This window comes from Barbus barbus (genome assembly GCF_936440315.1).
Source record: "Barbus barbus genome assembly, chromosome: 23".
NCBI lineage: Eukaryota > Metazoa > Chordata > Actinopteri > Cypriniformes > Cyprinidae > Barbus > Barbus barbus.
The window spans coordinates 23811837-23829194 of record NC_136751.1 but is presented as its reverse complement, the minus strand read 5'-3'; the positions used below and the strand labels follow the sequence as shown (position 1 = coordinate 23829194).

Below are 17358 nucleotides of genomic sequence, written 5' to 3'. Positions count from 1 at the left end.
TTGTTCAAAACGAAATGTGAATAAATATTTACACATTTTAATTATTTAATTTAATTTGGCCCGCCATATGAAACACAATGGTAAGAACGTTAAATCAGAACGTTCTCTTTCAGAACGTTTTTATATATATAGTTTAGCTTATTTTATGTGATGCGGAAGTGTTCTCTTATTTTGAAAAACTCCTTCAGCTGTGCTTTTTTTAAAACAGCACAGTCAACAATTTCTGTTTTCACGCAAAGAATATATGCACTGGCTTTATGAGTAGCTTGCGCAGTCGATGTAATACCGAACGAGATTGAATTTTTCCGTGATATATCTAACTTTGATGTTCTATAAGTGAAAGTACTGTTCTGTCATTTACTTTCTAAACGTGCCCGGACATGCCTAACAAAATTTGACTTTTAAATGGAGCTCATCATCATCTGAGATGCTCTGCACTGAAAGACATCATGACAGTGTTAAAGACTGAAACAGCTGCTTTGGCTGGAATGAGTGAAAACTTGTGGTTGGAAAAGGCCTGTGCTCACCTTATTCCTGCTTTACCATTATGGATCATTGAATATGCATGGACTAAACGGATGATGGAGGTCTTAGAAGGTGTTTCTTGCTATGTTTTTAATAACCCAAACAAACAAGCATTTATTGCATTGCTTTCAGTTAAAAACACTATAATCTATTGAAGCAATGCTTTTGCATGTAATTACACAGTTACTGTGTTATTTGTTACTTTATTGTCATAAATCAACTGCACAGTTGGTGCAAGTCAATGATAGATCTAACATAAACTAGTTTGAAATGAATGCACAGGAGAGCTAATCAACTTTAACCTCTTTCAGTTCTAGGGCCTCCATTATGGCTAGAAGGTGACTGGCATCTTCTGACCCTTGAAGAGCCGTGCAGAATCCGTGTGGTGGCGGCAGAGGTCTGGAGGATCGTGCAAGCCAGAGACATCAAGCACTTTGAGAGAGTCACTGAGTTTTTGGATGCTACGTACCCACTTGTGCCAAGACTAGTGACTCCCATCAAACACATGAAGATCATGTTTGGTCTGCAGACTTTGGTGAGGCATTGTTTTCTTTTATAAAATACATAGGTCAACCAACCAGAAATAACTAGCTGTTTGTATAGGGATTTCCATGGGTTTTTCATTATGGTAATTATAATAATAGAAAAATAAATAACATTAATCATAATAATCACCACTCCATTAAAGAACATAGAATGGAAAGGAAAGATACAAACAGATAAACAAAAGACACCTCAATCAGAAAGAAAAATAAAATTGTAGTCCTTCAGAAATTTTTTATTCTTGTTTATGAGATTTTACAAAATAAGAAATCTCAACAAGAAAGGCGAAGTAGGCAAAATAAAATAATTAAACTTAATTTCTCCCAAAGGCAGTGTACTCTATCTGATTGCATTGTTAAATTAAATGAAGCAAAGTTCCTTCCTTAATTTTATAGAATGCATAAGTTTAATTGTGAGAGTATGAATTTGTTTGGCATTACATGACTACTTTACGATGCATTCACTTTTTTAGGTTATCATGTGGATGTTGTGGAATGACCAGAGCACTGCTAAAATCTCCGACAAGATTGAAAACTTTTTCCCTAAAAACCTTCCAGAGTATCACAAATGTGTAAGTGTGATCTCCTTCCACCAGGGGCCACCGTAAATACATAAAAAACGAAGTAATTTATAAATGTACTATATGATGCATGGGTTCTTGTTGAAGTGTATTAAGTTAATATCCTACTATGTGTCAGTACTGTATTGCATTGTCTGCATTGACACAAATAATGCTTTAAAATAGAAAATATTTTTTAGGACTGCTGAGCTTTTTAACTCTTTCCTTTTGTTTATATCATGCTTCTATATAGAGCCGCAGGAACATGGATCTGATGCAGAAAAACCAGAAAGATTTCAAGGCCTTTGCTCATGTACTGGCAAGAGACAGGGATATGCGTGAAACTTACATTCGGGTTAGTGAAAAAAAAAAAAAAACTTTGTACTTTGAATGGTACATTACTTAAATAAGAACTAGTTTGCATCAGTTCCAGATCCTCAAGTCAAATGTGACCATTTAACTTTGCAGGATTTAATGGAGGAGCAATATGGTGAACGCTATGCACAGAAACTGGAGGAGAGACTTGTACACTATTTGGGAGAGCTAGACAAAGTCCTGCCACAACCAACGTGTATTGAACAGGTAACTGTTTATGTGCAATTGTGTCTAAAGTAGTACATTTTCTGTTTAGTTGTGCTTTTTAAAAAAAGGCATTACTATTTTTTTGGGCTTTTATTTTTCTGAAAAAAAAAAGACTTTAATAAAATACTAAAATTAATAGAACAACAGTTGATTTTTTCTGACAGACGATAAAACAGATGAAAAAATTCCAACAACTAAATGCACATAAATATATTGGCTAAATATCTAGTCAGAGTTCCCACAGGGCCTTAAAATGTTATATATTCAGTTTAATCAAAAATTAAGGTCTTCAAAAATATACTGTATGCTTTTATACATTCAGTATATACATTTTATTTGTATCAGCACAATAAATTCTTTATTGCCTTTCTTTAAAAACATTATCATATCAATACTAGTGATTTTGATATGTTATTCTGTTGTATCCACATTTGTGTCCAGGTACTAAAGCAGTCCCATTCATATGGGAAGGGAGAGAAGATCCTAAAAAAGTTACTTTCAAGGGATAGTGCATCTCTAACCACAGTTCTGAAGAGACTCCTGCATTGTGGTAAGAAACATAACAAATTCAGAAATTACAGACATTGGCTATATTTACATGCACACAAATAATCCATTAGTAATCGGATTGAAGGCACAATCGGGTGTTTTGTACAGCATGATAAATATAAGCAGCATGGCATGGCGGTTTTATGTAATATTTATGGAAAAATATTAATTCTTCTGTTTAAAACAAATTAAGAAACAGCGTAGGAGAATCGTTATTATGTGCAAACAGCAGGGAACTCTCTATATTTGTGCAGTGTGCGCATGTCAAAAAATCAATTCTGATTTGAAGCTTGTGACATATAAATGCACACATCAACACGATCACTATATTTAGTGTTCATGTAAACCCTACATTCAGATTCATTAATCGGAATTAATTCAGTTCGATTGAAACAAAAGTTATGGCCATTCTTTATTTTCATCTTCATTTTTCTCTATTTGACAGCTGTAACAACAAATCAGAGCCTTGACGACAGTCTCTCACCATCACTTTCAAACACTTGTGAGGTACAAAGGGACGCTGAAGTTGTTAAACCATCCAATGGTACCCTCTGTGTATTTTTGAGGTCATCTCAGAACAGCACAAATGAGAATCGACTCTCACAAATCAGCACAAAAGAGCTGTCTGGTTCTCAGGGCTTGTGGCAGAATATAAACACAGAAACTATTTTACATCAGGAGAAGATTTGTGGTGATGGAGTAATTGTTACGTCTACGCAGTTATCAGATTCTGAAATAGATCAGATTGACTTCAGCCAGTCTCTTCTGGTGGAGAAGGATCTGGTTGGGAGGCACAGACAGGAGAAAACTCAATATGAACCAGAACAGAAGAAAAGTGAGACTGATTTTCCAGAGCAGATCTGCTCCAGACATGGCAAAAAAATGAGGAGCATCCTTCAGGAATGTTCTGAAGAGCTTGATGGAGAAGTCGTACAAGCAGAATGCACTCCAACATCAACCCAGAGCACACCACCACTTCTCCCGTGCACACTACAGCCTCGAGCATCTCCAAACCAGCACTCATTGTCCTCTAACCCAGATTCATCCTCTACAAACATTTCAATGTCCTACATCCAGCAGGTCAGTCTTTCACCTGTGTCCTCAAAAAATCCAGTTGCTGCATCACCTTCAGTGCTCCGACAGTCCTCCTCATCATCTCAGTCCACAGCCTCAAAGCAACTTGCAATCAATGCAGGACAGATTTTAGCTGCCGTTGTCTTCGCCGAACCAAGCAAAACTGATGAACAGAATCTGAAACTGTCATTAGAGAGTCAAAGCTTCCTAATGCAGTCCAAGTGGCTTCAACCTCAAGTGTGCCTTAATAGATTAAGCAAGGAAGAATGTGCCAGAGCCATGGATTCATACAGAGCCCGTGACATTTTACAAGGAGAACAAGAGCCTGAAGAGGATCAATACATGTTATTTGATGTAAATGCATTGTATTCTGATTCATATTCAGTAGATTCAGATTCAACAGACTCTGATGACCCTGATTACAAGCTTGACTAAGACTAAAGCAGAGCACATCAAAAAGAAAGTGCCAGTGAATGTAGCCTTCATCATTTTTTTCAGATGCAGAGCTGCTCAAACATCTATTTTAGCATTTTACTTGGATGTTTGAATAAACTCGCATCAGGGTTGGAAAAATATGCAGGTTTTTTACTTTATTTTACCTTGTCGGTTTACCTCATGGAGGTCAAAATGCTTAAAGCTTTTGATGGTCAGCAGGTCAGTCTTTAAAGAAACCAGTACTCCATCTTCAGTCCACCAACAGTTCTCCTCATAATTTCAGTCCACGGCCTCAAAGCAACTTGGCACTTAAAGAATCAACACAGGACAGATTTTAGCTACCGTTGTCTTCACAGAACCAAATAACATCATCTGAAACGGTCCTTGCAGAGTCAAAGCTTTCTCATGCAGTCCAAGTGGCTTCAACCTCAACTATGCCTTCACAGATTGACCAAGGAAGAATGTGCAAGAGCCGTGTATTCATACAGAGCCTGTGACAATTTAGAAGAAGAAAATTGCAGATTTTCACCTTATTTTACCTCATCATTTAATGGTAGATAAAATGCTCAGTATTTCACCAGTGTCCTCAAAGAAACCAGTTGTTCCTTCACCTTTAGTCCACCAACAGTTCTCCACATCATCTCAATCCACAGCCTCAAAACAACTTGTCACTCCAGGAGTCAACGCAGGACAGATTTTAGCCACCATTTTCTTCACCAAACCAAGCTGAACCAATGAACACAATCTGAAACTGTCCTTAGGGAGTCAAAGCTTCCTCATGAAGTCCAAGTGGCTTCAACAGACTAAGCATATATTAGGTATTTTAGGAGAACAAAAGCCTGAAGACTATCAATACATGTTATTTGATGCAAATACACTGTATTCTGATTTATACTCAGAAGATTCATGACCCTGATTACAAGCCTAACGGAGACAAAATCAGAAGAAATTAAAAAGGTGCCTGTGAACATGGTCTTCAACATGTGTTTAGATGCATAGGTACTCAAACATTGAGTTTGGCCATTTACTTCGGATGTTTGAACGAACTCTCATTAGGGTTAGGAAACTATGCAGCTTTTTTACCTCATCGTTTACCTCATAGAGGTCCAAATGCTTGCCTTAAAGCTCTTGGAAATGTTCCATGGATGTTAAAGAAAGGTCAATGCCAAAATATTTGTGTCCTGTATGTTTTTTGTAATCAATCACATTTTTTTGACTCCTGTTGCCCTGAAGGTCCTATGAAGTGTGAGTATATAACTCTAAAACGACATGGTTTCCAATGTGGAACACTGTGTACTGTTGGTTTAGTGACGCGTATGGTGGGTCAGGGTTATTGCTGGGTCTCTGTATGGCGTTGTTTGGCGGATACATGTTGACATGCTTTCTGTGATTTACCTAGAAGGGTTATGTAAGGACAGACATTTTGGATTATGACATGAGTTTTTTTTACTTTGTTTTAAGCACACCCTTCATTTGCCTACAAGGTTGTGTTGACCCTACTTTCAGTTTAAATATCAGGTCAAAAGAGTCTTAAGGTTAGTCTTAGCCTAATTGGGTGTTTCGTGTGTACGTGCTGGTTTCTTAAATAGGTGGTTATGCCAAGTACAAAAAACATGAAAGAGTTGTGAGTTTGAAGTTCAAGGTTATTGCTCTGTAAAACTCCATTCTGTCTTTTATTTACCTGACTTGAGTTTAAATTTGATATGTTATTGCAAACTACTTTGTCATTATTGCATCAGATATAGTGCACTCATTCATATGTGCTGTCAGGTAGAAAAAATGGCATCTAATGTCTGTAGGTGTTTTGGATAATGATGATTGTTTGAGCTTGAAAGAGTTACATAAATCATTCAAGTGACAGCATTTTTTAAAAAATATATATATTATTTGTTTTTAAGCCATATGACTTTTATTAAAGCAATAGTTCACCCAAAATGAAAATTGTCATTATTTTGTCATTGTTTACCTCCTGTAGTTGTCTTTTCGTACTGTGAAACGTGTGCGCGTGTCACTCTTTTTTTGCTGAACTGGGACTGAGCTTTTCAAATCATCCAATTCTTGGATTCATTGGAAAAAATCCAAATTTGAATTTATATTTGAACTAGATGTCCCATTAGTAGTAAACAAGGCATGAACAACTGTTGTTTTGAACTTTTTTGTGATTGTGAGAGACCCTAAGCCTTTGATTTTCTATATTTGGGATAGTTGGCAAAAGGCCTTTCACAGACTTAATCGTTTTACTTGCATAATAGCAGAATGGCCAATAGTTGCAGTGTTGGCACCAATAAAACGTGAGCTTAACTTATGTAAGACAAATGTAGAGACCAGCCTCTTTCATTCTCATTACAGATGTGGAGAATACTCTCCAAATGATGCTTGATGAACAGTATCGGAAATCTGAAATACAATGTTAAACCTAAACGGCTTCTCTCATTATAAATGTGCGCTGGTGCAACTAATAAAATAATAATAATAAATGAAGTGATAGAATGAGACAGCAATAATTTTGAAAGAAGGAAAGTGCCTGTGCATAACTCATGTTTTGTGAGTGTTTGTGCTCCTCGCGCTTTTACGCACAGATCGCGTGCGTTCGCATCCGCAGTTTATAGAAAGAGGAGGATGAGGTTCAACCCCAAAACTATAGAATTTTAGACTTATGATGTAACGGGGGAGTTTTGGACTGCCCTCAGTCTCCACCAATGGAAACATGGGCAGGGTTCAACACCCATTTGGGGGGTTCTGTATAAAGCCGGTCTATGAACCGTCTTAATCATTCTATGCACATATTTACCTATTTATCTCATCCCCAGCCACTGGAGCTTGATTTGTTATAATAAGAAACTTGATAAGGTATTTATGTTACTTTATAAGTTCTGTGTATTGCTTGTAGCGTAAAGTAGCATATGCATTCAGGTTTTTATTCATTTAGTGTCTAAAATAAATATCTTTATTGTGGCATAGCCTGTATGTTTTGTATATTTTTAAACAATAGAAAAATACATTTCCACAAATGTTTGTGTTACTTTTTGATATTTTAGACGAATTTTGTCTAATTGGACGAATGTTAGACTATATTAAAATTCTACAGTTCTATATTAATCTGATTATTTAGACTAGTGTTTTTCGTATGTAGCCTAATGTAATATGCAGAAGTATTATATATATATAAACATAATATATATGCAGAAGTATTAGTCAACATATTTTACTCTATCAATGTCATATTTTTCATTCTCTAGACATCATCTCTTTCAGAAGTGCATAGACCAAGAAAATGTCTTTTGTGGTGAAAATGAACGGAGCTGAGAACAATGGCATCAACGGTAACGGTGTGCATCATGTGAGTGTGCGGACTCATGTGAGTGTGAACCCTGCCAAACTGAAGAGCCTCAGGCAGAGATGGACCGTCAGACCCTCAGAGATGTCCAAAAAAACACTCAACCCCATCCGAGCCATAGTGGACGGGATGAAACTCACTCCCAACCCCGAGAAACCCATGATTGCTCTATCCATTGGTAAGTTATGCATCAAATAACCTACTTGTATGCAAAAAAACTAAAACACTAAATGTTATGATCCAATATTTTTAACTTAGTTTTATATCAGCTGGGCTATAATCTATTAATTAAACACTTACATTTTTTAAAACAAATGGAAAATGTTAGTGTATCATAGGTGTAGCTAAAAAGCAATGGCTTAATTTTTTTTATTTTATCCTTGTCTCATTCATCGTAAGTTGGCTATTATTTGCAATATTCTTTTTGCGGAGCGATTAAATGTAAATGTTTTGTTTTGGACTTGATTTTTCCACCAGGTGACCCAACTGTGTTTGGGAACTTGCCAACAGATGACACTGTTTTACAGGCAGTGAAGGAGGCCATAGACTCAAACAAATACAATGGCTATGCTCCCTCAGTAGGTAAGTCTTAGGCATTCATTTTCTGCTTCATTAAAAAATGAATGCTGAAATTTTAAGAGAAATTAGTTGCCTCATTTGGTATACAACGGTTAAGTAGTCCCACTTTGCATTTGCATTCTGATAAAATGTGTATGATTCTCTCCTCATGAAAATAATCCTTATTTTAAATAACTTTGACAGGTTACCAAAAGAGCAGAGAAGCTGTTGCAAACTTCTACAGCTGTCCAGAAGCACCACTGGAAGACAAAGTGCGTCACATCCATCATTTGTCATTTTTCACATAATGCTTTTGTAAGTTGATGAAGAGTAAACATTTTTTTTCTTAAATCTGTAGGATGTGATCTTGACCAGTGGCTGTAGCCAGGCTATAGAGTTGACCATCAGTGTTTTGTGTAATCCAGGGGACAATATCCTAATTCCACGTCCTGGATTCTCCCTCTATAAGACACTGGCAGTGTCTATGGGCATCCAAGTCAAGCACTACAATCTGCTGGTGAGTAAATAAATCACACTGATAGCATGAGTGTATAAATCAAAAAGACAAAGTCTATCATCTCAGTTTAGCATGGAGTCAGAAAACAAAATACAAAGTGCAAAATGCAAGTAGAGATTTAGAACAGCCTTTCTTTACAATAAGAAAACATATGGAAAGTGAGATTAGAGGGGGTGGGATGGGGCGGGTTTGGGGGCATAAAAGACTAGTGGATGGTTTGTGGAGTGGAAAGGGAAAATTGCTGCGTCATTCTTACAATATATGGTCCACATCTGGGATTGATCAATATAAGCAACCATTAACACGCACATGTAAATAACACAGAAAAATACAGCTCAGGTTTTAGTAAAGTATAAAGATTAGTGTTATAGATCCTAACACAATTAAGATAGGAATAATTTTATTGGCAGACAATACAGGAATGCCTTTTAATCTCACTTATATAATCCCTTTTTCCAGTTCTGCAGTAAGTTTCGACAATACCTCTTGACTGTATCAGGCCTAAGATTCATTTTTTTTTACTTTTTGAAATGTATATTATTTAATATTTTGATCCTTTAGCCGGAGAAGTCCTGGGAGATTGATCTTCAGCACCTGGAGAGTCTGATCGATGACAAAACAGCCTGTCTGATTGTCAACAACCCATCCAATCCGTGCGGCTCTGTGTTCTCCAGAGAACACCTACATAAGATTCTTTCCGGTGAATGTTTACTCAAATAATATATCAGAAATGTTTATCCACAGAAATGCCAGGATATTAATCTGATAATATTCTATGTGATCTAGTGGCATCAAGAAACTGTATCCCAATCCTTGCTGATGAGATCTACGGAGACATGGTGAGCTCACACTGAATACAGGAACACTTGCATTTACTAAGAACTGTTTATTTTCCAAGCTCTGTCCACTTTCAACTAACTTTAATGAGGTACTCAAAGGTCAAGTAGACCACAGATCTTCTCACTGTGGTCTTTTATGGAGCTCACACTCTATGCTCACCAATGACCCCTGTTAAATGACTTAACTGAGTCTGGCTTACTTGCAAGATACTTTTCAACCTTTCAGAACATTCCTAAAATTAGAGGTTCTTTATTGGCGTCTATGGTTCTATGAAGAACCTTTAACATCCATGGAACATTTCCATTGCACAAATGGTCTGTATAGCAGAAGGTTCTTCATATGTTCTTCACACTTAAAAAATTGTTCTTTTGAGAAGTGGTCACTGAAAGATTCTTTGTGGTACCCATAAACTCCACCAATCCCCCCCCCCCCCCCCTTTGGAACTACATTTAAAGTGTACTGCAATTGTAGAGAACATCCTTCTGTTGTGTTGCGTGCAGTTCCCTGGCTCAGCTCTGCCTCGTTTAGCAGTGGAAACCACATCAGCACTAGAGGGATTAGAGTTGTGGTGAATGGATGTTGGAAAGCCATGGAGGCCATGAAGGACAGTGAAAATAGAGCAGAGGGCAATGGGTCCACAACTCTGGACAGTAGTTGCCAAGAGAGAACTTATTTTGTAATGTGGAAAATGGTGTTTTTTCAACTTAATACGGTCAGCGGTCTGAGGTGTTTGTAACCCAATAAATCAGCTGGGGTTGTAAGCCGACAGTGAGCGGCTGGAGCGCAGCTCAATGACTTTGTACATTTCATCACATGTGTTTGTGGTTAGCACATGCGTGAAGCTTGACGTATTTGAGGCGATAGAGAAGGTAGGGAGAGGAGCGGCCCCCTCGTTTCATTGCAGGTAGAATGTTGACTGGCTGGATGTGTTTTTGAGCTCCATCTGGTACAGTATTGAGCACCTCATGTGGCCTCGCTGTCTGGACCCTGTTAAAAACAACAGCAACAAAACATACTTCCACGTTTGAGCTTGTGAAACAGGGCCAGCACCGCAAATTGCAGTATCTTAGCCAATGGGAGATGGGGCGGATCCATCGACCAGACATGAAGCCATAATCGTAATTAGAGCCAGGTGGACGACCACAAAACAGCTACATGCAAGGAACTCTCTCTCTTTTGCTACCTTTCTTAGTCCCCCATTCCTAAACTTCCATAAGACTCCTCCTTCCAACAGGATGGTAACAGCATGCCAAAAGTTCTAGAATGCAGCTAACATACTGTTATCTTTACAATCATCTACTGGCCAGAAAAAAAAAGCTTGTTCAAAAGTTTGGGGTCAGTAAGATTTTTTTTAAAAAGAAATAATGCATTCAATTGATTAAATATTATTACCAAAAAGTATTTTAAGTAAATGCTGCTATTTTGAACTTTCTATTCATCAAAGAATCCTAAAACAAAATTGTAATGAGCACCAAATAAGCATATTAGAATGATTTCTGAAGCGCCATGTGACTCTAATTAAGATTCTGTCAATTGAAATCGCATTTTAACATAATGAATTGTAATAATATTTTACAATATTATTGTTTTTAAATGCATTTTTTATCAAATAAATGTAGCCTTGGTGTGCAAGTTTCTTTGAAAACATTTTTTAAAAACTTCAAACCTTTAAAAGAATATAATCCATCTTGCATTTTATATAGATTGTTATATTATATTACATTACATTATATTATAAATATGTTTCAAAGAAATGTTGCTTTTACAGTGTTGTAATGAGTGGGCTGAGTGTATCTGTTGTTCTGCAGGTATTCCCAGGCTGTGATTTTCAGTCTTTGGCACCTCTCAGCAGTGACGTACCTATCCTGTCCTGTGGTGGTCTTGCCAAGCGCTGGTTGATTCCTGGCTGGAGGATGGGCTGGATCCTCATCCATGATCGTAATGACATTTTTGGAACCGGAGTAAGTATTAGCCTCTCACCAGTAACAGAAAACGAAAAATATGCACACAAACAAAAAAAAACCATACCAATAACACTAATGTTTACTCTAGATTCGAGAGGGACTTGTGAAACTAAGCCAGCGCATTTTGGGACCCTGTACTGTGGTTCAGGGAGCATTAGAGAGCATTTTGAATGACACGCCACCCGAGTTCTACCAAGGCACCATCAGTTTCCTCAAGGTAAGAGGAGAAGAGTTTCAGAGAGAAAAGCTAGTAGACATCTGACTCTGACAATAACACAATTTTTATATTCCTTTTCAGTCAAACTCAGAGATATGTTACTCAGAGTTGTCAACTGTTCCCGGGCTAAATCCAGTGATGCCGTCAGGAGCCATGTACATTATGGTGAGTGGAATTTTGTGTATTATAAGATAAGAGTGGATAAAAATGAAGCAACATTGCTTATAAAACTAAAGGGGTAGTTTAACCAAAAGTTAAAATTGTAATCATTTACTCTCCTTTATTGTTTTCCAACTCCAAAATGACAAAAAAAAAAAAAACCTTCCTTCTTTCTGCCATCAGTTGTTGATTAGATGGAGGCAGATCTGAATGTGAGCTTGCAGCCGATTGTAGGAAAGGGCGGGGCTTAAGTGGACTAAATTATTGGAAAAGTCTGGCATACACATCACAGGAGTTTTATTTTTAATTTTATTAAAAAGTGCAAGGTCAAAACAAATTGAAAAAGAAAATTTAAAAAAAGAAAAGAATGAAACAATGTATAAATGATTACAATAAGATATGCATTTAGAAAATAAATAGGATGAATTTTCATTTAATGCCGACTAGATTGAGTTAACCTGTTGACCGGTGCAGTTTGATTCATAAATAAATCATTCAGCTTGGTTTTGTGAACTGGAGCAAAGGATTTAATGAAAAGATCAGATTAAAAATTATTTATTTATATATGACATGAGTGTGAGGAGATAATGTCAGAATGTGTATTTTTGGGTGAACTATCTCTTTAAATGGCCTGATAGACACTTAATCGTACTTGGCACATTTCCTCATCAGGATGTCCATATTCGGAATGAGCATGTTTGCAAAAAGTGCAAAGTTGCAAGTTACCAGAGGGTAAATGTATTTTATGCTGGCTCATCCTCAGGTGGGGATCGAGATGGAACACTTCCCAGATTTCCAGAATGATGTGGAGTTCACTGAACGGCTGGTCACTGAGCAGTCTGTGTTCTGTTTGCCCGCTACGGTGAATTATTCATCTTCCTTATCTTACCTCATACCGATTATTTATCACAAAGATTGGTTGCATCCATTCTGACACCTATGTTTCTTTCTGTAGGCATTTGAATATCCAAACTTCTTCCGAATTGTGGTAACCGTCCCAGAGGAGATGATGATTGAAGCATGCATTCGGATCAGAGAATTCTGTGCACGTCACTATCGACCTAGAAGCCAAGACAGCCACGAATTGGACCAGTGAAAGAAACCGACAGAGAACGAAAGGTCAAAGGAGGAGAGGAACGGTCGAAGGGCAAAGAAGAGTGGTGTATGAAGCTGAAGAATGAATCGAAGTGTTACAAGAGAGTTATGTGCATTACATGTGACATGCTTTCCCTTTCAGGAAACCCACAGTTCTATGCAAACATCATATTTATATTTTTATATGTATTATGGCTAGTATTATATAGGGAAGGGGTGGGAGGGTATTTTTTGAGGGTACAATTTTTTTCATTATTGTAAAATATTGTAGTCTTTTTTTTTTCTTACACTGTAACAGACATTGTGGCAAGTTTGGGAAGACTTGTGACCAAACCATAAAGCCATTTCATATGTATCCTGCATGATGTGAAGTATTTATCCAATATGTGACATTTTAGGAATGGAATATTTTGTAGTGCATGCGTTTAATTTGCATGCCCAACCACTTGGAGAGTCAAAATGACATATATACTGTATATGGCACATATATGACATCTAAAGTTGTTTTTTTTAGAATTTTGTTTTCAATTGTTACACCTCAAAAACTATTTAAATAAAATTGTATCTCAATATTTCTTTAAGGACAAATGTGTATTATTATTATTATTAGAAATAATTCTACAGAAGGGGGAGGAGGGAAGTGTAGGTGGATTTCACCTCCCGAAAAAAAGGAAAAGGACTTCTTTTTATCAATGTTACTCTCTCAAGTTACACACAGAAGTGTGGACAAAACGAATATAAATCAAAACTTTGTTTTATTGCTGGGTAAACATCATATTCATACATGTAAGTGGAAAAAAAAAATAAGCCCTCCTTTATATGTGAGTTTGTGAAAACTTTTCTGAAAAAAAGAACTGTATCTCTTTGTTAATATACATATTATTTTAGTGTATTCTTCTTTGATGTCTTCATCTGCTACCTGTTTGTATCGATTCTTGCTCCTTGTGTGTGTGTTTCATTTATTTTGTGCTCAGCCTATTACGCTGTTGGATGTTCCCTCTTCTGTTGTATAACATGCAATAAATAGTTGCAAAAAAATTAAATGAATTCCTGCGCTATATGCAAATTTAACACACCACATCACCAAAATCAACAGATATGTAAAGAATTTTATGCATCATTAACTGATTTTCTATAATCATAAGTTTAATCTGATTGCATTCTATCTCGAATGCATTTCAGAAGGCATTTACACCTGGTCTTTCCATGACCTGATGCTATCCGATCATCAAATTAAGCATATAGTGTTAGCTCTTGCAGGTCACATGAGTCAAGCTTGCATTGGCTCACTCTCAGCTGATCACTTCTACCTATAGGAATATAACACCCATCACCCGCATTCCTATATAAGCTCTATTCAGTATTATTCAGCAGCTTTTTTGCTTTCTCAGGAGCAAATTACGCTCCTCCATCCCCAACTCCTCCTTTCGCAAACAGTCAGGATTTGTCTTTCTGATATTCCTCATTGAATCAGACTCCTTTTTTCTTGAATAATGTGGTAAGTACATTATGATATCTGCTTTGTTCGGTTCTCTTTACCCTTGGGGGTTATTATTGCTGCTCTCCCTGCTCATTCATGACAGGGCACGAGTTTTTGCCCAGAACAGAACCATACTGCCAAACTAAACTCTATGCTAAGTGTCAATCATTTTGACAATAGCGGTCCTGACAGAACTATGAAGAAAAAAAATAAAATCTAAATCTTGACTGATTTAGACCGGTTTTACACGCTTTTCTGTGTCACTGTGCTGCCCTCTAGTGTTTGATGCATGAAAACATAACACAAAGAGGGTACCTCGAAGGCAAGTGTTTGTTTTTTCATACCTTCCTATACCTTGTTAAAAGGCAAGGTCAGAGGTAAAAACTTACATATATTTTGAACATTTTAATTTAGCTCAGTCAGCTTTGAGGATACTTACTGATTTGCACTCACACACTTCTCGAGGAAGCAACACAGGGTCACATGAGCTCTAAGAGTCACATTGACAACTGTGCCAACAGCCTGAAGTTTCAGGAAACATACATACGGGAACAATAGTGGTAAATGATCTGCACCCACATATGCTCAGACACACTCCTTGTCAAATTCATTATGATTAACTGCAAAGATAAAGAGAAGGCAGGTCTGCTTAGACTGCAAAGAGAAAGATTGGAGCTACAAATAAAGAGGAATATGAAAACGACAGGAAAGACAAGTCAGTCCACTTAGCTGCTACTCATTTTACATTGCACAAATCTTTCTTACATGTAGGAGAGCACTGGACAACCTAGGAAGATTGAACTAAATGATGGCACATACATGCCACTGCTGGGACTTGGAATATGGAAGCCTGAGGTAGCATTACATTTCTACAGTGGCCTCATACTAACTTATATACGTAGCCTACATATGTAGGGTACATTCAGAAAAATCTGGACACTTTTTAACATTCAGATTTACTTGAATAGGGGTATGGGAAACTTTAGGAGCTAGTTGTCACATTGGGAAGTTATGTGGACAGCTAAAGTCTCATTGCACAAATGCTAGCAGTGATTTTGTATGATGGTTTCAATGATTGTAATAATAAAATGCAATATGGCTATTTGATAACAGGTTTCTATCGTAACAACGTGCCCCATATTGTAGCCCCAATACTAAAACTTCAACTAAAATTTTAATGAAAACAGAAAATCTCAGTTATACTCAAATAATTCTGATATATATTAATTACTCATGTTTCCCTATATCTTTTGAATTTTAAGTCTTCAGACTCAGGACTATGTCAGTGATCTTGTCATTTTTAAAAGTGTAATAATGTCCTAATCTTAGTAATGCTTTAATGATTTACTACATGGTGAACAGGCCACTGGCCCAGATATGTGTCAGAGGCAGCGATCGCTGCTGGATATCGGCATATAGACACAGCCTACAGCTACCGGGTTGAGGTGGAGGTGGAGAAGGCCATCCAGTCCATGATAAAGCAGGGCATCATCAGACGCCAAGACATGTTCATAGTCAGTAAATTGAGTTCAAGTTATGTTGGTGTTCTATGATTAAATCAATGTGTGCTCATTTCAAAGGAGCAAAACATTATGTAATAATGATGCTTTTCTTTTCCAGCTGTGGTGTACCCATCATGCTTCTGAAGACATTCCTGTTTGCTTAAATAAATCTCTAAATGACCTTCAGCTTGACTACCTGAACCTATAACCTAGTACACTTTCCAGTAGGTCTGAAGGTAATATAAGAAAAAATTTTTTGGATAAACAATTATTTGGAATGAACATTATTTGAATAATTTTTTGATTACTTATAATAAAATACTTTTTATTTTTATTACTGAGGCTTTCTTTCTCATAGCCTCAGTATCAGTTACTATTTTTCATCTGTGAAATGATTCGTACATCAAGTTCAAGTATAATAATTGTTTGCTACTTTACAATAACTTACAGAAAATGGGTGATGACCTTTTCCCAGAAAAGGATGGAAAGATCCTCACAACTGACATGGTGTGGAAGGTAACTTAATGCTAACCGTTAACACTAATAATAACAAAATGATGTTTTCGAGGTCTTTAGAGTGTGCTGCCATCTGTTTCAGGGAATGGAAGAGCTGAAAGTCATAGGAAAGGTGAAAAGCATCGGTGTGTCTAACTTCACAATCGAGCAACTGGAGAGATTGCTATCCGTGGCCAAAATCCCACCCGCTGTCAATCAGGTGCACGAACTGGGAATGCCATACCACTGTGATTAGATGTAGGTCAAATTAGGTTTGAGTAGCCTATTGAGAGAAACAATGAGGGAAATATATATCTCATAATATCAGCATGAGAAATATTCTCTCTGTTGATATCTACTGGTGGAGCTCCATCCTTACCTGGTTCAGTCTGATCTGATTGAGTACTGTAAATCCAAAAACATTGCTTTAACAGCCTACAGTCCATTTGGCTCACCTGGAAGACCTTCAGAATAGTAAGTTCAAACTATATGCATGAGTTTAAGAGTGTTTTAGCTAGAATCAGCTCTTGATCTTATCAAAGCAATAAGAAGGTGGGGAATGACAGATCAGTTCACGAAAACAGTATAACCTAAACATCACATGCTATTTTGTATAATTCTATCACATGTCAGACAATATGACAGATGAGAAAAAATTGTAGCATGCATAAGAGTCTTCGCTACAGTAGGTAGACATTGTCTAATTTGTCTGAAGTTTATCAAAACATATGTTATAGTCCTCACTAATTTCTTTACATGTTTTTTAAAACAAAGGTTTGAATCCAGTGTTAAACCTTGAAAATTAAACTCAGTGACAATTTCTATCTTCTCCCCATTTATAAAAATAGTATTGTAGGATGCATTTTTGGCAAATGTAATATACAATGAGGGTATTTTGTTCATAATATGAACAGTATACTTACTACA

At 36.8% G+C, this 17358-nt stretch overlaps 2 protein-coding genes and 1 pseudogene across 4 annotated transcripts; all 3 read left to right on the top strand.

Moving 5' to 3' along the window:
• Positions 1-209: 209 nt before the first annotated feature.
• Positions 210-6199, top strand: LOC306842677 (uncharacterized protein). Its single transcript, XM_079373680.1, has 7 exons — positions 210-597; positions 837-1060; positions 1541-1639; positions 1881-1982; positions 2096-2209; positions 2651-2759; positions 3204-6199. The coding sequence occupies exons 1-7, from the start codon at positions 450-452 to the stop codon at positions 4265-4267; spliced, it is 1860 nt and encodes a 619-aa protein (XP_079229806.1). The 5' UTR covers positions 210-449; the 3' UTR covers positions 4268-6199.
• Positions 6200-7048: 849 nt separating this feature from the next.
• On the top strand, positions 7049-12955 carry LOC306843362 (tyrosine aminotransferase-like; the record flags this gene model as incomplete). 2 transcript variants are annotated; one of them, XM_079374806.1, is made up of 12 exons in its annotated part: positions 7049-7117; positions 7523-7782; positions 8082-8186; positions 8367-8434; positions 8521-8679; positions 9241-9379; positions 9466-9518; positions 11328-11480; positions 11572-11700; positions 11782-11865; positions 12623-12721; positions 12815-12955. In XM_079374806.1, the coding sequence occupies exons 2-12, from the start codon at positions 7542-7544 to the stop codon at positions 12953-12955; spliced, it is 1371 nt and encodes a 456-aa protein (XP_079230932.1). In that variant the 5' UTR covers positions 7049-7117; positions 7523-7541. The 2 variants fall into 2 exon arrangements, with proteins under 2 accessions (XP_079230932.1, XP_079230933.1); XM_079374807.1 differs by having other exon boundaries at positions 7507-7782.
• A 2091-nt stretch (positions 12956-15046) lies between these two features.
• Positions 15047-16906, top strand: LOC306843038 (aldo-keto reductase family 1 member B1-like; annotated as a pseudogene). Its single transcript has 7 exons — positions 15047-15073; positions 15206-15289; positions 15797-15957; positions 16055-16172; positions 16387-16452; positions 16535-16651; positions 16793-16906. The product of its transcript is annotated as an aldo-keto reductase family 1 member B1-like (transcript).
• Positions 16907-17358: the final 452 nt, after the last annotated feature.

Coding starts and splice junctions, on each gene's coding strand:
- LOC306842677 (XM_079373680.1), top strand. CDS start 450: ATGACAGTGTTAAAGACTGAAACAGCTGCTTTGGCTGGAATGAGTGAA. Junction 598..836: donor GATGATGGAGGTCTTAGAAG/GTGTTTCTTGCT, acceptor AACCTCTTTCAG/TTCTAGGGCCTCCATTATGG. Junction 2,760..3,203: donor GAAGAGACTCCTGCATTGTG/GTAAGAAACATA, acceptor TCTATTTGACAG/CTGTAACAACAAATCAGAGC.